At 42.6% G+C, this 21,352-nt stretch overlaps 1 protein-coding gene across 3 annotated transcripts in view; it reads right to left on the bottom strand.

Annotated features, from left to right (window-relative positions):
* The window catches only part of XRRA1 (X-ray radiation resistance associated 1), a 68,355-nt gene that overhangs the window by 26,760 nt on the left and 20,243 nt on the right, over positions 1 to 21,352 (bottom strand). For all 3 annotated transcript variants that reach the window (XM_018059344.1, XM_018059346.1, XM_018059345.1), the window contains exons 6-9: positions 20,457 to 20,529; positions 17,060 to 17,157; positions 10,627 to 10,760; positions 249 to 377 (exon numbers count right to left, since the gene is read on the bottom strand). In XM_018059344.1, the coding sequence (XP_017914833.1) occupies positions 249 to 377; positions 10,627 to 10,760; positions 17,060 to 17,157; positions 20,457 to 20,529 (434 nt within the window). The remainder of the gene's footprint in view (positions 1 to 248; positions 378 to 10,626; positions 10,761 to 17,059; positions 17,158 to 20,456; positions 20,530 to 21,352) is intronic.

Raw genomic sequence — 21,352 nt, 5'->3', positions numbered from 1 at the left:
TCTCATCCTAATTGCCTCTTTGCTGCTTCTAAACCAATCATGTGATCAGAAATATCTTTACTAATGCCCCACTTTTTTGGCTCAAGCTAAAGCTCAGAGGGGAGATGACTTACCCACGGCCACACAGCTGAGATAAGTGGAGGAACTGGGATTTAAAGCCAGGCCTTTTGGCTTCCAGAGCAGTACTCAAGGTGTGAGCAAGCTTGGGGGTTACAGAGGGCACTGTAGAGACAGGCTTTTAGCTTTACCTCTTGAGCCCGGCCAGGCTGACAAAACAGTTGGGGTTGGAGAGTTTGTTGTCATCCAGCATCAGTGTCTCCAGCGCTGGGAACCTCAGGATGTACCTCTTGGTGGTCAGCGACGTGACAGACGCCTCCCTGTGTGCACAAAGACCTAGGGTCATGATCAAGGGCACAGGACAATCAAGAGGCCTAACCAGGGGATTTCTCTCATGGTCTAGTGGTTAAGATTCCAGCCTTCTGAAGCAAGGGGACATGGGTTCAATCCCTGGTTCAGAACCAAGATCCCACATGCTGTGTGGTGTGGTCCCCTCCCACCAAAAAAAGAAGCCTAACCACCTTGGAAATTTCTCTAGTGCCCAAGAATAGTTTTTGCAGACAGAGGTACCAGAAAGTGGAATCCCCTCTCCAACTGACCCCCTTCCCCAAACTCCACTCACACATCCAATCTTTCATATGGAGAAAGGTTGCGTATATCCACTGATGGACTCAGCGAGACCAAGTTGGGGCAGGATGGAGAGGCATTAGTAATGTTCATGGAAGATACCAGGGTGGCAAAATTAGGGGAAAAATTCTATAGGAAGAACACTGCACAATTTGGGGTCAGGGAAGACTCCCAAGTATGTTGTGTCACCCCAACAACTGGTAACCACAGAAGCACTTGGAGATAATGACCCTGGCAGAGGCCAAGTGGGGTAAGGTAAGACAGATGAAGGGCACCATTTTTGGCCGCGGTGAGGCTCTCCTCTAAACGCCTTTGTAGAGTGCACACATCAGTATGGAACTGAGAAGTCTTTTCTTAAATTCTAATTCTGAGGATTTTCAGAAACACTTGAGAGTGGGATTTAACAGGCTGAGGTCCTGAATCACACGTGGGGTAGGAAGTGGTGGTATTTTAGGTACAACCATCAACATGACCTCATTTGTGTCACCATGTGGATGAGGCTTAGGTAATTATTTCTAAGCACATGAGAGATAGATGACTCACATTGTGTTTTCATGGCTCCCTCTAACCTCATCCTCTCTATACACAAAAACAAACACATAGGGATACCTGGTCACACACACACATACACATATGTGAATCATAGGCCTACAATAAGAGGACTGAAAAGTAGCCTTTCTTCTGAGCCTACTGCATTCCTGACATTGTGTAGTTTTATATATGCCATCTCAGAGGAGCACTGGGAAGGACAGGGGTGATCGCTCTCCTTTTCAGATGAAGAAATTCAAACTTAAGAGTCACTTGCCCAAAATCTCATAGTCAGAAAGTGGTAGAGCTCCAATTCGATTCCAAACCCCAGGCCCTTTCCACTACAGCGCCCACCTCTCACATCACATCTTCAAGCCCTATGTGAATTAAAGGGTGGGGAAGTGGAAGGGTAGCTGCTGGCTGGGTGAGAGAGAGGCTGACAACGGTAGACAGTGAGATCAAAAGCCCAAAAGGACTGTTAACAGTTCACCTAAAGGCAGCAATATTTTAAAGGTGAATTTAAAGACAGCACACAGCCAGTTGTGCACTCATTCATTCACACTCAAGAATTTTTTTACACATATTTGTGGAGCCAGGCACATGGAATACAAAGAGAAAAAGAACACATTCCCCTCTCAAAGTTCTTATAGTCTCGTGGAGGAAACAGATGCTCAGCACACAGTGAGATCAATACTAGAGCAGAGGCAGGCACAAAACTTGATGGGAGTCACCCACTCAGGTGGGGCGAGCCCAGAGAAGGCAATGCTTAAGCTAAACCATGAAGACGGAGAAGGAGAGAACTCCCTGTTGGTCCAGTGGTTAGGACCACTGGCTTTCACTGCTGAGGGCCTGGGTTCAATCCCTAGTTGGGGAACTAAAATCCCATAAGCCATGAGGCATGGCCAAAGGAAAAAAGGGAGAGAGAATTTGCTATCTTCTTAAGAACTGTGAGAGAAGGTGAGGAACAAGAAGACAAATCATTGTTTTGTGGCTGCAGCTGTAGTATTTTTAGGAGCTCTGGCTGGTCATGTGCCTCAACATGGGGCTCAGAGAAACACAGGCACATACCTGTGGACAAATCGGGTGAGTCACTGAGAGGAGTAGGTCTGAGAGCTGACAGACAGAACTTCTGGGGTGCTCCACAATGCTCAGGACTGATATTCAGCATGACCCCAGGCCTGAGTGTTAGACGCCTCGTTGTTTTTAGAGTAAATTCTTCCTTTTTTGTTACTCTAATAGTGATGGATTTCTGTAGATTATAACCATGATAGTTCTGAATAAAAAGAGGAAGGGGTCAGATACGGTTTCCAAAAGAGCCCTGGCAGGGTGAGGGGCAAGAGGCTTGAAATCCAAAGACCAGAGACACTCAACAGAGCAGGAAGGAAGCCTTTAGCTCCTGGTATTTTTCAGGGTCACAGATCATTCTCTTCCTCTTCCTGAAAGGACCAACTTCCACACAGTGAATTTTTAATCTACCTGAAAGCAATTATAGGATGGTGCACAGAAGCTCTATTGATCTATAGCTAATTGGCCAATCTTTATTTTACTCCAGTGAAATATGAAACAGCTAAGAAGTAAGATTTCAAAAAATTCCTCTTAAGCTCCATAATAAAAAAGCTAGCTCTGACCTGTCTCTTGTGAAAAGTCACACTACTTTGCCTTTTCAAAGTTCAGCTCCAATTATAATATAGAGGAGTTTCATTTTCTCTCTAAAACACATGCCTTGAAATACGGGGGCCATCAATAGGTAGGTGAGAAGACAAGATGCAAAGCTTCACAGGAAAGCATCAGACTCTCTTGCTGAGCCCTTCCCACAGCAGTTTTGGGAGAAGAGTTCTTTGAAGTGGCAGGAGTCCGTCAGTAATGAAGAAACCAAGATTTCCAGCTGTAGTGCTCTTTTTATTATACCTTCTCTCAGCAAAGGGAAGTGATACCATTTAAAATCTGGTAGCTTTAATGGAATTGCTTAGAAGGTAAGAGTCTGCCCTGGTGGTTGGGTTCTATTCAGGAATGGGAATTCGAGTACCATATTAGAAAAAGCATGGGAATGGGGATCAGGAGCCCTGGGCTCTGGTTCTGGTGTTGCTGCTGCTTTGCTTGTTGTGTGGTTTCTAGTTGGTCTCAAGCATCTCTGGGCCTAGTTGGTTGTGAGAGGTGAGGAAGAAAAGAATTCAGGCTGATGACCATGTTTCTAGCCTGGACAACTGCACAGCAGATGAAGAGCAGTGCCCATCAATGAGGCCAGGGACGCAGGAGGAGGAGATGCTGGCATGGGCATGTGTCTGATGAGTTTGATACGGTAGGTAGGATACATGGGTGTATAGTTCAGATGACAAAAGTGAAGTAGAGAAATAACTTAAGACTTGGAAAGGGATGAGAACACTAAGACTATAAAGAAAAACAGTGGGTTGAGAGTGGACAATGGGGGACCAAGATTTAAGAGATTAGCAGAAAAGGAGACTCAACAGAGCATACTGAGTGTGGACAGATGTGTAGGAAGAAAACGACAATAATACTTGTCTGAAGCCGCACTGCTTTCAAAGCATAAATATTTCAGTTGATTCTCTGATGTAAGCAGGAGTCTATTTATTCTCTCTTTCTTATATGTAAAGAAATAGGAAGTACAGGGTGGTGAAGACTTGTCTTACTTTATAGATTTTCCACTGGAAACAACTAGAATGATTAATAAAGTACATATATATTTTTTTCAAAAAACCTATCATTTAGACCTGCTGCATGATCCAGCAATCCCACTCCTGGGCATATATCTAGAGGGACCATACTTTGAAAAGATATATGCACCCCAGTGTTCACTGCCGCACTATTTACAATAGTCAGGACATGGAAGCAACCTAAACGTCCATCAAAGAGGAATGGATAAAGAAGATGTGGTATACATATACATACACAATAGAGTATTGCTGCTGCTGCTGCTAAGTCACCATCAGTTGTGTCCGACTCTGTGCGACCCCAGAGACGGCAGCCCACCAGGCTCCTCCGTCCCTGGGATTCTCCAGGCAAGAATACTGGAGTGGGTTGCCATTTCCTTCTCCAATGCATGAAAGTGAAATGTGAAAGTGAAGTCGCTCAGTGACGTCTGACTCTTCATGACTGTAGCCCACCAGGCTCCTCCGTCCATGGGATTTTCGAGGCAAGATACTGGAATGGGGTGCCATTGCCTTCTCCACAATAGAGTATTACTCAGCCATAAAAAAGACTGAAATAGTGCCATTTGCAACAACACAGATGGACCTAAAGATTGTCATAATGAGTGAAGTAAGTCAGAGAACAATAAATCTTATGTGATATTGCTTATATGTGGAATCTAAAAAAATGGTACAAATGAACTTATTTATGAAACAGAAATAAGAGTCACAGATGGAGAAAACAAACTTATGGTTACCAGGGAGGAAAGGAGGAGGGAGGGATAAATTGGGAGATTGGGACTGACATACACACTATTATATATAAAACAGATTAACTAATAAGGACCTACAGTATAGCACAGGGAACTCTCTACTCAGTACTCTATAATGACCTATATGGGAAAAGAACCTAAGAAAGAGCAGATATATGTATATGTATAACAGATTAACTTTGCTGTATACCTGAAATGAACACAAAATTGTAAATCAACTATATTCCAATAAAAAATTTTTTAAAAAAACAAATAAAAAGATGTAAGAGATGCAAAGACAGTAAAGTACTGTGCCAAAATCTAAAACTCTAGAGACAGGAATTTCCCTGGAGGTCCAGTGTGAAGATTTCACCTTCCAGTGTAGGGGGTGAGGGTTTCATCTCTGGTTAGGGAGCTAAGATCACACAGTCTTTTTAGCCAGAAAACCAAAACAAACAACAGAAGCAATACTGTAACAAGTTCAAATAAATATTTTTAAAATGGTCCACGTTAAAAAAAAAACTTAAAAAAAATTAAAAATAAAACTCCAGAGATAGAAACCAGGCATAAAAAGCTACTTTTGCCATAAGGATATTTGCTGATATTATTGAAAGAGAAGGTGGGGCATATAATTGGAGATCCTCACTTGAGTCTGGGATCCTAAAGAAAGGTATCCTCAGAACCAGAACTAAGCCCATTCCTCTCATCCCCAAACCAAGGGAAAACTACCTTGGAGTGAACAGAGAAGGGGAAGGCGGAGGGCAAGCTTGTCTTCCTGAAAAACTCCAGCTGATATTTGTATCATTGGAGTGGTTCATAAAATAGCCAGCTAGTTTATTTAGTTTAAAATGGTTGCATACCAGGCACCTAGGCACCTGGCCAAAATAAATGGAAAGGCTTATGGTCCTGCAGACTAAATACCATGAGCCAACTCTCTCCCAAGTATAAACTATAAAATCCAGACTATATACACATACATACATACATATATATATATATATATATATATATATAAAAGACAGTCTTCTTTAGGGCATCTGGGAACTAATAAGCTGTGAAAACTTAGGGCATCAAGATTTGGAAGAAGGAGAAAACTTGAAGGGAATCATGTTACATTTGGGGCCGCTTTTCACCTAGGGCTCTCTGCTGACTCCAGAAGTGGCTGAGAAGCTAAGCAGAGATTCTGACAACCTTGCTAGTCCAGGAGGCCAAAAACTGGGGTCCAGAGTATGTCATAGAAAGGGAGCCCCAATCAACCGCCCCTGTTTTAAGTTAGGGCAATGGAAGACTAAATCCAAAAAGGAAGTGTGAACTAGAAGACTGTGATCCTTGCAGGGACCGAAGACTAGCTTCAAACAACTTCAATTTCTATAAATGAATTAAGCTGATTTGGAGTTACTGGTGACCTATATAGCCAAAAGAACTCTAGATCTGGTGAGGAAAAAAAGTGATTTGAGTTGCCCACAGGGGAAGTCATGGTTTCTCATTCAGTTCCTGACTATCTACATTTAAATTAAAACTAATCAAACTTTAATAAAATGAAATATTCAGCTCCTCAGTCACACTAACCACATTTCAAGTGCTCAATATGACTAGTGGCTACCATACTGGACAATGAAGATATAGAACGTTTCCAACAATACAGAGAATGCTAATGAATGCTTTCAAACATAACTAGAAAATATCTGCAAATTGGTGCTAAGTCTGGGGTATGAAAGGCATGGTGGTCCATACCAAAAGTGGGCAAGTGTGATGATTCAAAGGAAGAATGGAAATTTAGCCTGTGAAGGGACCTGGTAAACTCACAAACCTACTTTGTGGTTATCTCCCCAGTTCTTACATCATTAGAAAAGATGCACTAAGCCACTGACAAAATAACCACACTTTTTTTACTGACCAATAACATGAGGCCTATTATAATAGGAAGGGCCAAACTGAAGCCCTAGGAATTTTGCTTCCAAAACAGTAAATCAAAGATAATTCTACATCTCTGAGGTAACTGCAGAGATTACTGCAAACACTAAAGACTGGAAAGGTAGAAGGATGATGAGTCCTATAACATCCCTGTTTATCTTGTTTATTTGACTTGTGCAGAAGACAGGTCTCAAAGAATGACTGTAAATTACTCAATCACATGGTGACTCCAATTTCAGCCACTGTTCCCTATGTGAACTCTTCTTACTGTAGCACATCAACACAGCCCCTAGAACTTGTGATATAGCTAAGGATGTTCCAGATGTTACTTTCTCTTTATTAATGAACAAGAACCACCAGAAGCAGTCTGCTTTCACCTGACAGGGACAGCAGTATACCTTTGTTCTCTTCCCTAGGGGCTACCCTAATTCTTTAGCTCTATCATAACCTAATCCTTGAAAATCTTGATTATTTTGGTATTCCACAGAACACTATGTTGACTGGAGCTAAAGGGCAGGAAATTAAAATACTTTAGATATATCAGTATGGATTGTGCCACAGGATGGAAGTAGACCTTACAAAAATTCAAGAAACTGACACCGTGATTAATGTTCTTGATGTCCAGGTATCTGGAGCATGTTGGAATATACCTCCAATGTGAAAGACATTTTTCACTGCCTTCTACTAAGAAAAAGTTATAAAGCTTTGTTGGCTTTTTTTTGGGGGGGGCAGCCACACATAAAACATTTGTGCTGTTCTGATACATTTACTGAGGCTGCTAGTTTTGTGTAGGAAGAGCAAGGCAAGGCTCTGCAACAGGCCCAATTGCCATGCAAGTTGCTCTCTGGGCATTATGTAATTTACCAAGGGTACTGGGTATTATGACTTAGCAGGTCCAACTGTGTTCTGTCTAAGGCTGTATAGATAGGGTTACCATATATGCTGGTTTTCAAGGACAGTTTAAATTTTCACCTGTTATCACCATATAATTAATAGTGAAGCTTTTCCCTCTCAACAATGTTCCTGGTTTGGATGAAAAATAGAGTGAATGGTCACTTATTCTATGAATAGAGCCTTTGTAAGGCATCAATTACAGAATCATATTTTGAGTAAAGTTATGCTCTATTCTTCATGTAACTACTTTCCTTTTGAAAAACAGCTTCTAGCTTACTCCTGCATGTTGGTAGAGACTGAACACCTGACCGCGGGACACTAAGGTGACCACATTTACTAAGCTGTGCATCATGACCTGAATGTTCAGAACTTTCTCAGCACATGAAAATAACACTGGAGATCAGCTCAAGCAAATCTGGAAAATTGAATGAATTAACATTGCTTAGATTTCTATGATGCCTACTCCTGCTGTACTGTTTCTTCTCTGTCAACCCATAACTAATGTTCTATGACCACTGGGTGCAGGAAAACAATATGCAACTGGATTTACAAATGGTTTTGCATGATATGCTGATACTAACCAAAACCAGACTGTTGCAGGATTATAGCTCCATACAAAGGTGGCTCTGAAAGACAGAGGAGGAGAAATCCTCCCAAGAGATAAAACCCAGAACAACAGATCTGACTGTTCATTTTCCTTGGTTGGTGAGATAGCCAAAAGTGCAGGTCTGTGCTGATTCATGGGCAGTGGTTTAGCTGATGAGTCAAAGCTTGGAAACCATAATGTAAAACTGCTGACAGGGAGGATTGAGGGAGAATTATGTGAATGGACCTCTCAGAATGAATAGGATGAGAATTATTTGTATCTCGTGTGAATTCTCACAAAGACTATCCACTTCAGAGAAGACTCTCGATGATCAGGTGAACAAGATGACCCATTCCATGAATGTCAGTTAGATACCCTGCTACTTGTAAAATGGCCTTGGCAGCAGGGAAGAAGGCTACATACTTCCCCTCCACAAAGTTCATTTGGCTGCCAGTCCTGTTGAACACCCAACCTGCCAATAACAGAGGCTAATGCTGAGTTGCTAACATGGCACTATTTCTAGGAGGATTAGCCAACCATCCAGTAGAAGGATGACTAGAGTGGACGTTTACTTTCATAAAAGGAGCAGTGATTTTTTTTTTCTTATTGAAATATGGATGCATTTGAGACATGGATTTTCTCTGCCTAACCACAGTGTTCTGCCAAGCATCACAATCTGTGGATTTACAGAATGTCTTATTCATTATTTAAATAGTACACATAACATTGTTTTTAACCATGGAACACATTTCATTGCAAAGAAGTACAATAATGGACTCAAAGACATGGAGTTTAATTTTTTGCCATGTACTCCATCACACAGGAATAGCTGACCTAACAGAATTGTAAAACAGTCTTCTGACAACTTATTTATTCCACTAGCTAGGAGACTACCCACTGTGAGGTTGGATGCTGACTTACAGGATGGAGTGTCACATAAACTAGCAACTAAAACTGATTCTGTTTTTCTCATACTTGATCATAAGGGCTAGGAATGAATGAATGAAAATGAAAGCAGCTCCTCTTACAATTTGCTTCTAATTCCTGCAGCTCTGAGTTCCTAAGTTAGAGCTCTGAGTTTCCTTGGGAGGAATACTTTTACAGGGGACACAAAAATAGTTCGACTTAACTGGAAGTTAAGTTTACTGCTGGCCTCTTGGGTTCTTTATTCCACTGAACCAACAGGCAGGGAAAGAGGGGTTTATTATATTGGCTAGGTGACTGATACCAATTATCAGAAGTATGATTGCTGCTCTACCTTGAGGGCAAAAAGGAATATCTTTGGAATCCAAAGAATTATCTGATATTCCTCTTAAAAGCGTCATGTCCATTAGTCAAAGTTGATGGAATTTCTGCAAGGTGAACAGAGTTCTGGAGTGGGATGATTGTGATGGTTGCCCAACAGTGTGAATGTACTTAATGTTGCCTCAAGATAGAAAGCCTTAGGATAGAAAGCTCTTAAGCCTTAAGATAGAAAGGCTTCTGATAGGGAAAGAGGACAGTCTGACGTAGCCCTTGGAATATGTACAGAAGCAACATGAGAAAGTAATGGTCATAAGCCTGCTCTCTGGAGTCAGATGGACTTGGTTCAAATTCTGCCTCTGCGACTTGGCTTTGTAACTCTGGTTGAGTTATTTAATTTACCTGTGCCTCAATTTCCTCATCTATAAAATGAGGGTGATGATAATAGGGCACTTACCTCATAGGGTTGTGAGGATTAAATTAGTTAGTATATATTAAGAGTGTATAGTCAAGGCTATGGTTTTTCCAGTAGTCATGTATGGATGTGAGAGTTGGACTGTGAAGAAGGCAGAGCGCCGAAGAACTGATGCTTTTGAACTGTGGTGTTGGAGAAGACTCTTGAGAGTCCCTTGGACTGCAAGAAGATCCAACCAGTCCATTCTGAAGGAGATCAGCCCTGGGATTTCTTTGGAAGGAATGATGCTGAAGCTGAAACTCCAGTACTTTGGCCACCTCATGCGAAGAGTTGACTTATTGGAGAAGACTTTGATGCTGGGAGGGATTGGGGGCAGGAGGAGAAGGGGACGACAGAGGATGAGATGGCTGGATGGCATCACTAACTCGACGGACATGAATCTGAACTCCAGGAGTTGGTGATGGACAGGGACGCCTGGCGTGCTGTGATTCATGGGGTCGCAAAGAGTCGGACACAACTGAGTGACTGAACTGAACCGAAGAGTGTCAGAACAGTATCTGACACATAGTAAGCATTACACATGTATTACTATTAAGAGAGAAAGGGCCAGTACATTCTGGCCAGAAGGCACAGCCTCAGCAAATGTGCAGAATGGAAATATGCAAAGCTTATTTAGAGGGTTCATGAAGGGAAATAATCTGGCAAGAGCAATAGCCACAGCTTACGAATGAGCAATCAGAGCAAACGACAGTGATGTGCAGACACCCGTGTCACTCCCTATTGGGGAGGGGTGTGGACTCCCTAACTGAGGCCTCCCCAACTCTTGGGGCTTTGCTTCTACTGGTACCTTTACTGGGAGCTTTAGTAGGTGGCATTCTCCCGGCTTTGAACGCTCACAGTCTGTCCTTACAGCCCTTTAGAACTGCTTTGGACTATTTCTTTGGATACTTGTACTCTGGGACTTACTGCTCTGCAACAGCCAAACTGGGTGGCAGAGAGGTGAGGCCATTGCCTGTGAGGAGCAGGACACGGAGGTGTGGCAGAATCCCCAGGTCACAGATGGCCTCCGCCGTCAGGCTGTTGAAGGAAAGGTCCAGGAACTATGGTGCAAAGATAGAAGACAGAGAAGCAGAAGCACTCCTCGTGATAATCATGCTCATACATGAGGTGGGAGGTGGCTACTTTTTTTTAACTTTCTAGGGGGCCCATCAACCACAGACTAAAACCCTCTTGACTCTCTGGATTAACATTCAAGGTCTACCAGAGTTACTTCCCAACCAATTTGTCAGCCTTTGCTCCCATACTGCAAGCTTTTGCTTATCCCCTGGTGCTAGCCAAAGTGACTGGTCCTTATTCCTTGCCCCACCCCATCCAGAGATCTTTGCTTGAGCTTTTCACTCAGGAATGCCCTCTTTCTATGTATCAAAATCCAAGCCCTAAAAGGCCAGTTCAAAAGCTCCCTCCTTCTGAAAGCTTTTTTCATTCCCAGCCAGATGGACTCTCTCCCTCCTTTGACTTTGAGTGCTTTATCTAGACTGCTTCCAGGGTATTTCTTATAGGCAGCCAGGTAACTGTGATAACGGGATATAAGGCTGAGGACTAGAGATTTTGGTACATGGATGTGCCAAGCGAGCAGGTCCTGGTGCACAGCAGTAGGCTAGGCTATAAACTCTCTGAGGTGAAGTGCCTTGTCACTGTAATCTAGCATAGGCCCTGGCACAGTAGGTGCACATAAAATAAGCAGCTGAAATGAACTGGCTTATGAGGACAATGACCCAAACTGTCACCTCAACACAAAGCGCATTCTAACTAGCCACTGAGATTCATGATATAGTCGACTTGGGTTAGGGGGCCAGCCAGGAAACTGAGTTTCTCTATGCAAACACAAAGGCAATTATGATACCTGGTATCACTCCAGTCTTTCTTTCCAGAAGAGCCTCTCCAGACACCTACTTTTCTTTGCTCCCTTCCCTCCCTCTCTGTAATAGAGATGAACCTTTTTTATTTTATTACCTGGTAATCACTAAAGGGATGTTGCCTATAAAATTAAATTATATGTAATGGCCCATCTCTGGGAATCCTGCCTCCCAGGTAATGAGCCATAAGCTAAAATTCCTCTGTTTAGCTCACAGGAAAACTCCTGAACAGGCCCACCTCTGAATGACTGCAGGAAGGAAGAAATTAACACTTCCTCTCAGGAGGCTGACTAAACCAGGAAATGTTTGACTTTACTCCTTCCTCTTTTAGTAGAAAAGAAGCCTGAATTCTATCTCAGGCAAGATGGCTCTTGGGACATTACTTCACCATCTTCTCGGTTTGCTGGCTTTCTGAATAAATTCACTATTAGGTGCCCCAACAACTTGTCTCTTGATTTACTGGCCTGTTGTGTGGCAAGCAGTACTTGCTAACACATCCACCCACACACCCCCCTACTGAATGGGGCCAGTTTCAGCATCTTACACAGCTGGTGCAGGGGCAAGGTTTCTAGTTTACCACTTCAGTGAAACACAGTCAATCGCACATAAACACAACTGACTAGGTCACTGTTGGAGGAGGGCTGGGTTTGGTATGATTCCACTGCAGAAATTAACTGATACCCCTTGTAGACCTGGCTTTAAGTCCTGACTATCTGTGATATTGGACAAATTACTTAAGCTGAGTTTCCTTATCTATAGAGTAGAAATAACAATGGATTTTTATGAGAAATTGTGTAGGTAAAGCCTGTAGCATAGGGCTTGGAACACAGTAAATGCTTAATGATGCCTGTCATGGTCATCACCTCCCTTCATTCAAGGCCTATGTATTGAAGGCTTACTGTGAACCAATCCATGCCCTGTGTGAGCTCACAGCCTAGTCGGGCAGCTAGATACATAATGTGTGTCTGTTAAGTAGCAATGCTACTAGCATAGATGTTTGACCTCTACCAGGGGCTCCAGACGGGCTTCACACAGCAGGTAACACATAAGCTGTCCTCAGAGACTAGCTGGTATTCACCAAACTGTTGAATCATCAAAAAAGCAAAAGAGTTCCAGAAAAACATCTACTTCTGCTTTATTGACTATGTCTAGCCTTTGACTGTGTGGATCACAACAAACTGTGGAAAATTCTTCAAGAGATGGGAATACCAGACCACCTGACCTGCCTCCTGAAAAATCTGCCTGCAGGTCAAGAAGCAACAGTTAGAACTGGACATGGAACAATGGACTGGTTCCAAATAGGGAAAGGAATACATCAAGGCTGTATATTGTCACCCTGCTTATTTAACTTATATGCAGAGTACATCATGTTGCAAGTTGCCAGGCTGGATGAAGCACAAGCTGGAATCAAGATTGCAGGGAGAAATATCAATAACCTCAGATACACAGATGATACCACCGATATAGCAGAAAGCGAAGAACTAAAGAGCCTCTTGATGAAAGTGAAAGCAGAGAGTGAAAAAGTTGGCTTAAAACTCAACATTCAAAATACTAAGGTCATGGCATCCAGCCCCATCACTTAATGGCAAACAGATGGGAACACAATGGAAACAGTGACAGACTTTGTTTTTGGGGGCTCCAAAATCACTGCAGATGGTGACAGCAGCCATGAAATTAAAAGACACTTGCTCCTTGGAAGAAAAGTTATGACCAACCTAGACAGCATATTAAAAAGCAGAGACATTACTTTGCCAACAAAGGTCTGTTTAGTCAAAGCTATGGTTCTTCCAATAGTCATGTATCAATGTGAGAGTTGGACTAAAAAGAAAGTTGAGTGCCGAAGAACTGATGCTTTTGAACTGTGGTGTTGGAGAAGACTCTTGAGAATCCCTTGAACTGCAAGGAGATCAAACCAGTCAATCCTCAGGGAAATCAGTCCTGAATATTCATTGGAAGGACTGATGTTGAAGCTGAAACTCCAACACTTTGCAAAGTATTGACTGTATTAACCTGATGCAAAGAACTGACTCACTGGGAAAGACCCTGATGCTGGGAAAGATTGAAGGCAGGAGGAGAAGGGGACAACAGAGGATGAGATGGTGGCACGGCATCGCCAACTCGATGGACATGAGTTTGAGCAAGCTCCAGGAGTTGGTGATGGACAGGGAGGCCTGGCATGCTGCAGTCCCTGGGGTCGCAAAGAGTCAGACACGACTGAGCGACTGAACTGAACTGACACTGTTAAGGACAGAAAGACATACAGCACAGCAAGTGGCATGTAAAGAAGTCAGGAAGCAGAAGGCAGCCTTGCTTATTCTGAGATCTGCAAATGGTTTGGGTATGACTAGAGCCCATGGTATAGAGTAGGCTTGATTGGACTGCACAGGCCATGAAAGATGCCCAGCACCAAAGCACTGCCGAGTTCATACCACCATCAGCAAATTCCAATGAGAATTCACACAAATGGGCTATCCCACTTGGCAGGGGCAGAGAGAGAAGATTTCAAGAAGGAACACCTGGAAATCTGGCTTGGGTAAACAGATAAAGATGGGGATAATTCTCTCCTCCATACACATATGTGGACAGTCAACAAAGCCTATGGATTCTATCTCCTTAATACTTCTCACATATGTTCCTTCCGATCCATTCTTTATACAACAGCCATACCACAGTGGTTTTTCTAAAATATACTTTGGACCCTATTACTCGTCAGCTCCAAATACTTCAGTGGGTCCCTACTATCCATAGGATAAGGGTCAGAGTTCTTAAAAAGGCTTCCAAGGCTCTCTACAGTCTCTTCTGTTTCCTCCTGGGCTCATCTATCACCATATTCTACTGTGTCTCACTGCATTCCAACCATACTGAGCTGTTCCATCAGTGTTCTAGCTCAGAAATTGGCAAATGAAGGCCTGTAAGCCATATCCAGCCTGCTGTCTGTTTCGTATGGCCTGTGAGCTAAGAACGCTTTGTATGTTTTTAAATGGTTGGGGGGAAAAACACAATAATATAACATTGTATGAGAATTAAATAAAATTCAAATTTCAGCATCATAAAGTTTTATGAGAACACAGTTCTGCCCATTTGCTTACATATTGTCTACAGCTGCTTTTCTTCTACAACAGCAGAGTGGACTAGTTATGACAGTTATGACTAGTTATAACCCTAGGGGCTGCATAGCCTAAAACAGTCACTGGCCTCTTACAGAAAAAGTTTGCTAACCCTTGCTCTGTCTGTTTGGGCTATTTAATGTTGGATCCAAATCTGCTTTCTACGGAAGTAAGGACAGTTCAAAGAAATGAACAGTCTTAGAACTTGCAGGGCAAAGAATTTCACAGCTGGCCCAGAATTTACAGAGGGGGAGACATAAGTTCCACCGAGAGGGTAAGTTATTTGGCCAAGGAGGTTAGGGAAAAGCAGTGGTGGACCAAGACTGCAAACAAGGTGTCCTGACTTTTAAGGCAGTTCTCCAGCTGACTCCTTTTCAGACTTGTGTACAGAGAATCAAATCATGACAAAGCTGTTTTTCTAAACTGACTCCTGAAGAGTTCTACTCTGGGTGACAGCCCTTCTGGCAAACAAGGAGAGAAGATTCCTAACTTGGATGTTGCATCTGCTGAGTGACATCAAGTTTCATTACACATTAAAGTATTCACTGCTATTGGCTGCAAATTCAGGATTTCTGACAGGTTTATCCTTTTTCTTAGAGAGCCCTCGCAAACCATAGAGAGAGGGGGAATAAATGACTGAGCAGGAGATTTCCTCTTCTCATTTACATTCTGAATGTTGACTTTGTTCTCAGAATTTGTAAACAAATTCTGTTGGATAGGATTGGTCTGCTGGATAAATAATCTTCATCAGTTGCAATCACACTATGAGGCAGGGCCTCCAAAAAGTCAATTAATGATCAACCAGTAAGTCAGCTGTAGGATCAGCGCCTGTAGTCACGTCCCCTCCCTGTGGGCCCACAGGCACTTGAAGCAGGAGTGTGAAATGGTTGGGGTAAGGAATGCAGGAGTCTCTGAACAATGTACAACACACAGGAGCTCAATAACTACTCTTTTAAAAGCAAAATAACAAATTAATGGAAACCTGTAAGAAGCTCCCAGGCCTGTGGGTAAAAAAGTGGCTCCCTGTATCTCTAGAGCTTCTGGAACCTGTTTCCCTCTGTCTATAATAAACTCTGGTATAACATGTTTTTTAACCTAGCACAAAGCTGCATGAGTTGTTGTAAACTTTCTCTCTCTCTCTCTCCTTGTTTTATTGGACTTTCAAGAACTTCACTTCCTGGGTAAGTATGAGAACCACTCCTGTCAGAATTCATAGTAAAGCACTGTGAGCCTCAATATGACTGGAAACCGGGGAGAAAAGGTACTATTACATTCAGTATAGCATGCTTTACAAATACAAGGACGTATAATCCACTTCAGGAAGATCACCATCCCAGGTGGTTAAAACACCTTAAAACTTTGGCACGTAACTCTTAAAAGTGCACTCTCGTGGAAGGTTTCTCTCTGGTCAGACTGGGTTAAATGAGGTTTTTATGAAGAATGGCTGTCTCTTGATGTTTGTACATTAAATAATTTAAGTTACCAGTTCTTTGAGGTAAACCCCAAGGATCATGACATGCAGACACTTCGCTGAGGTGTGATTCTGAAGCTTTTCTAGAAGGCCACCATGTAAGGAAGAGCCCGTTACTTAGTGAGTGAGCCTGGCCAGATGCCTGCCCCACACCTCAATCCAGCTCTGCTGTTCTCTACTCTCTGTGCACGCAGATTCTCAAGTGGTGACAAAAGCTTTGCTTTTATGTGAAACAAAATTACCCTAAAGTTTTCATAGATGCTGATAGGTGATAAACTTGAAGTATGAGAACATGTACAGAAGATGCATGACTATGGGAAATCTAAGAGAAAGATTTCTAAGAGTGTAATTTAAAAAAATATTTTCAAATACAAAACAGCTGTGGATATATAGATGTCAAGAGTATGCTATAGAACTTAGAGAGACCCTGTTTTATTTCACACTCATCCCTGAGTCTATGGCCCATAACCTTATCCAAGCTCATTAGAACCAATCTGGCTGATTCATACCAGGGTGGGTCTCAGGAATAAGTTCACAACACCTCTCATTCAGCTGGGCCAGTCTGCTGTGCCCAGCACTTAACCCCCATGCCCCAACCCCATGGATCCAGATCACCCCTCAAATTCTCTTTCCTAAAATACTCTATTTAAACTCACTCTCCTAGACAGACTACTTTGGCATTTGTTTTCCAAGACCATGGGCATAGGTATAATGCCTTCACCTCCACCAACCCACTCCCTTATCATCACCACCAATTCCACCACCCTCCCCAGAGGACCACCTGAAGCAAGGTAGCTATACAGGCCCAGAGATCTCCTTCCCCAAAATTATGATCACTAGACTCCTTACACCCATTCCTTACAGGGAAACAGGTGGGCACCAAAAACTCCCTACCTCCAACTTACTTCCAAGGACTTAAAGTCTCCGTATTTCACGTAGACTGTTTTGATGCCGTTAAATGCGAGCTCCAGTTCCTTTAAGACTGGAAACGTGTGAAATGCCTCTAAAGAGGGAGGAGAAAGAGGGAAACTGTAACTTGTAAAAGACATAACAGGAAGATAAAATAGTGGTCATTTACTGGGTTCCCACTGGGTTAGGCCCAGCATTGTGTAAAATGCTTTACTTACAGGGATTCTTACTCTCTAACAACTCTGAAAAAGAGTGATTACTACTTCCGTTCCACTGCTGAAGAATCCACGGCTCAACCAGGCTAAGTGATTTGCTAGAAACAGAATTGCTAAATGGAAAGATCAAGAACTGAATCTAACTCCAAAGCCCATTTAAAAAAATGATCCTTATTATTTCTGATTATAAAAGTAAACATTTCCACCAAAGTTTTTTAAAAAAAATAGAAAAATAAAAGTTCCTTTTAATCTCAATACCTAGAGATAACTATTCAAAGTTTCACATATAATACTCTAGACTTTTTATGTGTATACTGAAACACACACACTTCTTTCTACAAAAAGGGACTCATACTACACACATTGTACTGTGACTTGCTTTTTTTTCCCCTTAACAATATGGTTTAACGATGTTCTAAGTCAAAACATACAGATATGTATAATGTCTGAATTATGTTCTACAGTATAGACATACCCTATTTTATTTAACCATACCCCTAGGGATAGTGGCTAGATTATCTGAATAAAAGGTTAAGAACACTTCCCCTTCTGCTTGAGAACTGGACCTTATGTTAACTTTCTAGCCCTCTTCCACTGGTAACCGGAATAAAAATGGTACAGTCACTGTGTTATTAAGCAAAACTGCTGTGGTAAAAATGACCCCAGGTTGGTAAGTCACATCTGGACTAGGAGAAACTAAAAAAGAACTATACCTATCTGAAGGGGGCACCATAACTTTGGGCTTCTCTGTGTGCGGGAACTCCTATGATTGGCCATGTCCTTTTCAGAACTCTGGGGGCTTTGTCTATGGATTATAACAACAGCTATTTGCTCCTGTGGGGAAAAAGGCTTCTAAGCCAGAGTGCTGGCATCAACCCATTGAGAGCAGCCAGTGGCTCACGGATGGCTACCTGAACAGCTACATGAACTGCTCAGGAACTGCCGTGAGGATTCCACTGAACATGAAGTGCTGATGCTGTGCTGCTGGCATACGTGGGGAATTACCCAGAGCCTTCTAAGTGAACCTGGTGTCAAGTGTGGCCTATGTTGGTTTTGTGAGTTGGAATGTTCTAGAGAGTCAAATAGAAACATGTGCCTTCAGGGTATTTCCAATGAACATCCTTGTTCAAGTGTGTTTCTGTAGAATAAATTTTGGGGAGTGGAACTACTAGACTATGTTAAGAGATACTGCCAAACTACCTTCCAAAGATGTTGGACCAATTTATTCCATTTGAATATGAGACTACCCATTTCCCTACCAATGCTGACAGTCATCAGTCCTCATTTCTGTCAATATTTGATACATATATAATAGTTCTTGGATGCTCTTTTATTTATCAGTGAGGTTGAGCATCTTTCCATATGCCTGCTGGCCTTTGTTTTCAAACTCAGGCTCCTAAGAGACCACACTGTTTCCTCAAGGACAGGGACTCTGTCACACACTTCTTTAAAAACACCCTTCAAACTCCATGCATTCAAAACTGAATTCATCCTATTTATCCCTAAACCTGCCTTTCCTATACTGCTGTCTGTCTCAGTAAATCCCCTTGGTTCTTCTCTTTCTTTACATGCCCCTTAGTTACCATGTCTGGTTTATTTCTACCTCCTCTCTCTCTCTGTCTTTCTCAATCCCCTCTACCGTTATGGCCACAGCCCCAGCTGAGGCCTCACCTCCCCTCTCCTGGAAAAATGCAACCATCTCCCAGGTTTCCTGGCTCCCATCTTACAATCCATGCTCCTCACAGCCACTATTGAGTCTCTATTTCAAAGCCTTCCAAGGTTCTCTTTTGCCTGCAGAGTTAAGTCCACGTCACTTAGTGCCCCTGATAATATGGGGCCCCTTCCCCACATTCCTAGTCTCCATTCTCTCTGCCTATACCTCTTGCACACATACAAAGCTTCTTCAGGGTCCCTGATCAGGCACTGCTGGCCCCTATCTGTTGTTCTGTTGGCCAGAAATGCCTTCTCACCTTCTGAGTTACTCCTATTCGTGTTTTAGGTCTCAGCTTACATACTCCTTTTCTCACAAGTATCTTCTGACACTCGAGGCCCAGTTGATGGCCCAGTTGATTTTCTGATTCCCTCTACTGTTGCACTTACCGTATCCTGCTATAACTGAGCTCGGAAGAACAGAAAACTGGACACACTGATTGCTAAAAGCCAAACAGGATACTGTCCTGACACCCAGCAGGGGTCGCTGTGGATTTGCTGAATCCACAGCAAAGAAGGCTTTACACTCCTATAGGAGTTCTCAGGGACTTAAAAACTTTTTACATACAGTCCCTTGGTATGGGTAGGAGACTGGTTCCAGGACCACCCACCCCCACATACACACCCCCTACCCCAATCCCCAACCTCCACCTCCATCTTGCATCACCACCAAGGACACTGAAATCTGTGGAAGCTCAAGGGCCTTGTATAAATTGATGTAGTATTTGCATATAACCTGCACACAGCCTCCTGTACACGTTAAATCATCTCTAGATTACTAATACTGAACATAAAGTAAATGCTCTGTGCTGTGCTGCGTCGCTCAGTCATGTACGACTCTGTGATTCCATATGGACCACAGCCCGCCAGGATCCTCTGTCCATGGGGGTTCTCCAGGCAAGAATACTGGAGTGGGTTGCCATGCCCTCCTCCAGGGAATCTTCTCAATCCACGGATCGAACCCAGGTCTCCTGCATTGCAGGCAGATTCTTTACCAACTGAGCCTCCAAGGAAGCATGTTCTGTAAGTAGTTGTAAATATAATATAAATGCTATGTAAATAGTTGCCAGTGCATGGCAAACTTAAATTTTACTTTTTGGAACTTCTTGGGATTTTTTCTAAATTTTTTATATCCTTGTTTGGTTGAATCCATAGATGTGGAAAACACAGACATGGAGGGCTGACCGTACTGATCCTGTCTGAGTCTACAAAGTATCCTGCCTTAGGGAGGCAGAAAGGAAGGGGATCATCTCCATTTATAGAGAGAGAAGCGGCAGCTCACAGAGAAGTGTTCTGCATAGGTAGTGTTGGCTCTGGGCTGGAATCCAGGTCTGTGTATTCTCCCACACCTAGCTCGTTGCACTCCAAAAAAAAGATGTATGGCGTTACAGGTGAACAGACAGGCAACTTCTAACATGAAAGACTGGCAGCCAGGAAGCAGGAGGTGGTTTTCAGGAAGAAAACTTACCTAGAGGAAGCAGGTTTTCTGAGGCATTGATGTAAATCACTGAATTAAAATGCTTGAAATCCTTTTCCTTAGCCTGTGAAAGGGCATTTCAAAGAACACAAGATTAGTTCCCTGCTTGGAGGCCTTGCTGAAGCTCCAGGGCTGCTGTCAGAAGGAGCAAAGACTTCAGGGTTAAGAACAAGAGCATTTACTTGCTGAAGGCAGGAAGGGCTTTTCTGCTTCTTTTATTTTCCTATTATGAAATAATTCAAATAGTCAGCAAAGTGTGGTAAGTGTTACTCTGAAGGCCCGTGTAACCACTATCCAGCTTTAGTAAGTCTGAATATTATGCTGTCTCTGCTTCAAATTCCTTTAAAGAAATAAAACACTACAGAGAGTTGATATCCCTGCAACATATCCCTACCCTCCCTCTCATAAAATACAACTATCCTGAATTGGTGATCATCCCACATCTCTTTAATACTTGCATTACATGTATGTGTATCCACAAGCCATATATAGTTATTATTTACATGTTTTAAAATTTTATATTAAGTGCCATCATACTGTAGATACCATTCTGCAACCTGCTTTCTTCACTCAACACCACATGTTTAAGATTCACTTGTGTTGAGATACACAGATCTTTTGAGATTTACTTATGTTAATACATTTTAATTTCTGTGTGGCATTCTACAAGCAATCTCTCTTTATATGCCATGGAAGGCCTACAAATTAAAAATATGGGCTATAATATATATACTGGGGATGACAGGCCACAAATCTAGCTCCAAGCTACCCATTAGCCAGTGCAAGGAAAGAAACATGACTCATTATATAAGTCACAGAGTCTGTGAGTTAAGAACAAACCAAGACTTCCCTGGAGGTCGAGTGATTAAAACTCCACCCTCCCAATG

Source organism: Capra hircus, chromosome 15, assembly GCF_001704415.2.
Source record: "Capra hircus breed San Clemente chromosome 15, ASM170441v1, whole genome shotgun sequence".
Classification (NCBI taxonomy): domain Eukaryota; kingdom Metazoa; phylum Chordata; class Mammalia; order Artiodactyla; family Bovidae; genus Capra; species Capra hircus.
Note: the sequence above shows the minus strand (reverse complement) of the source record. Positions and strands in the feature narration are given on the sequence as shown.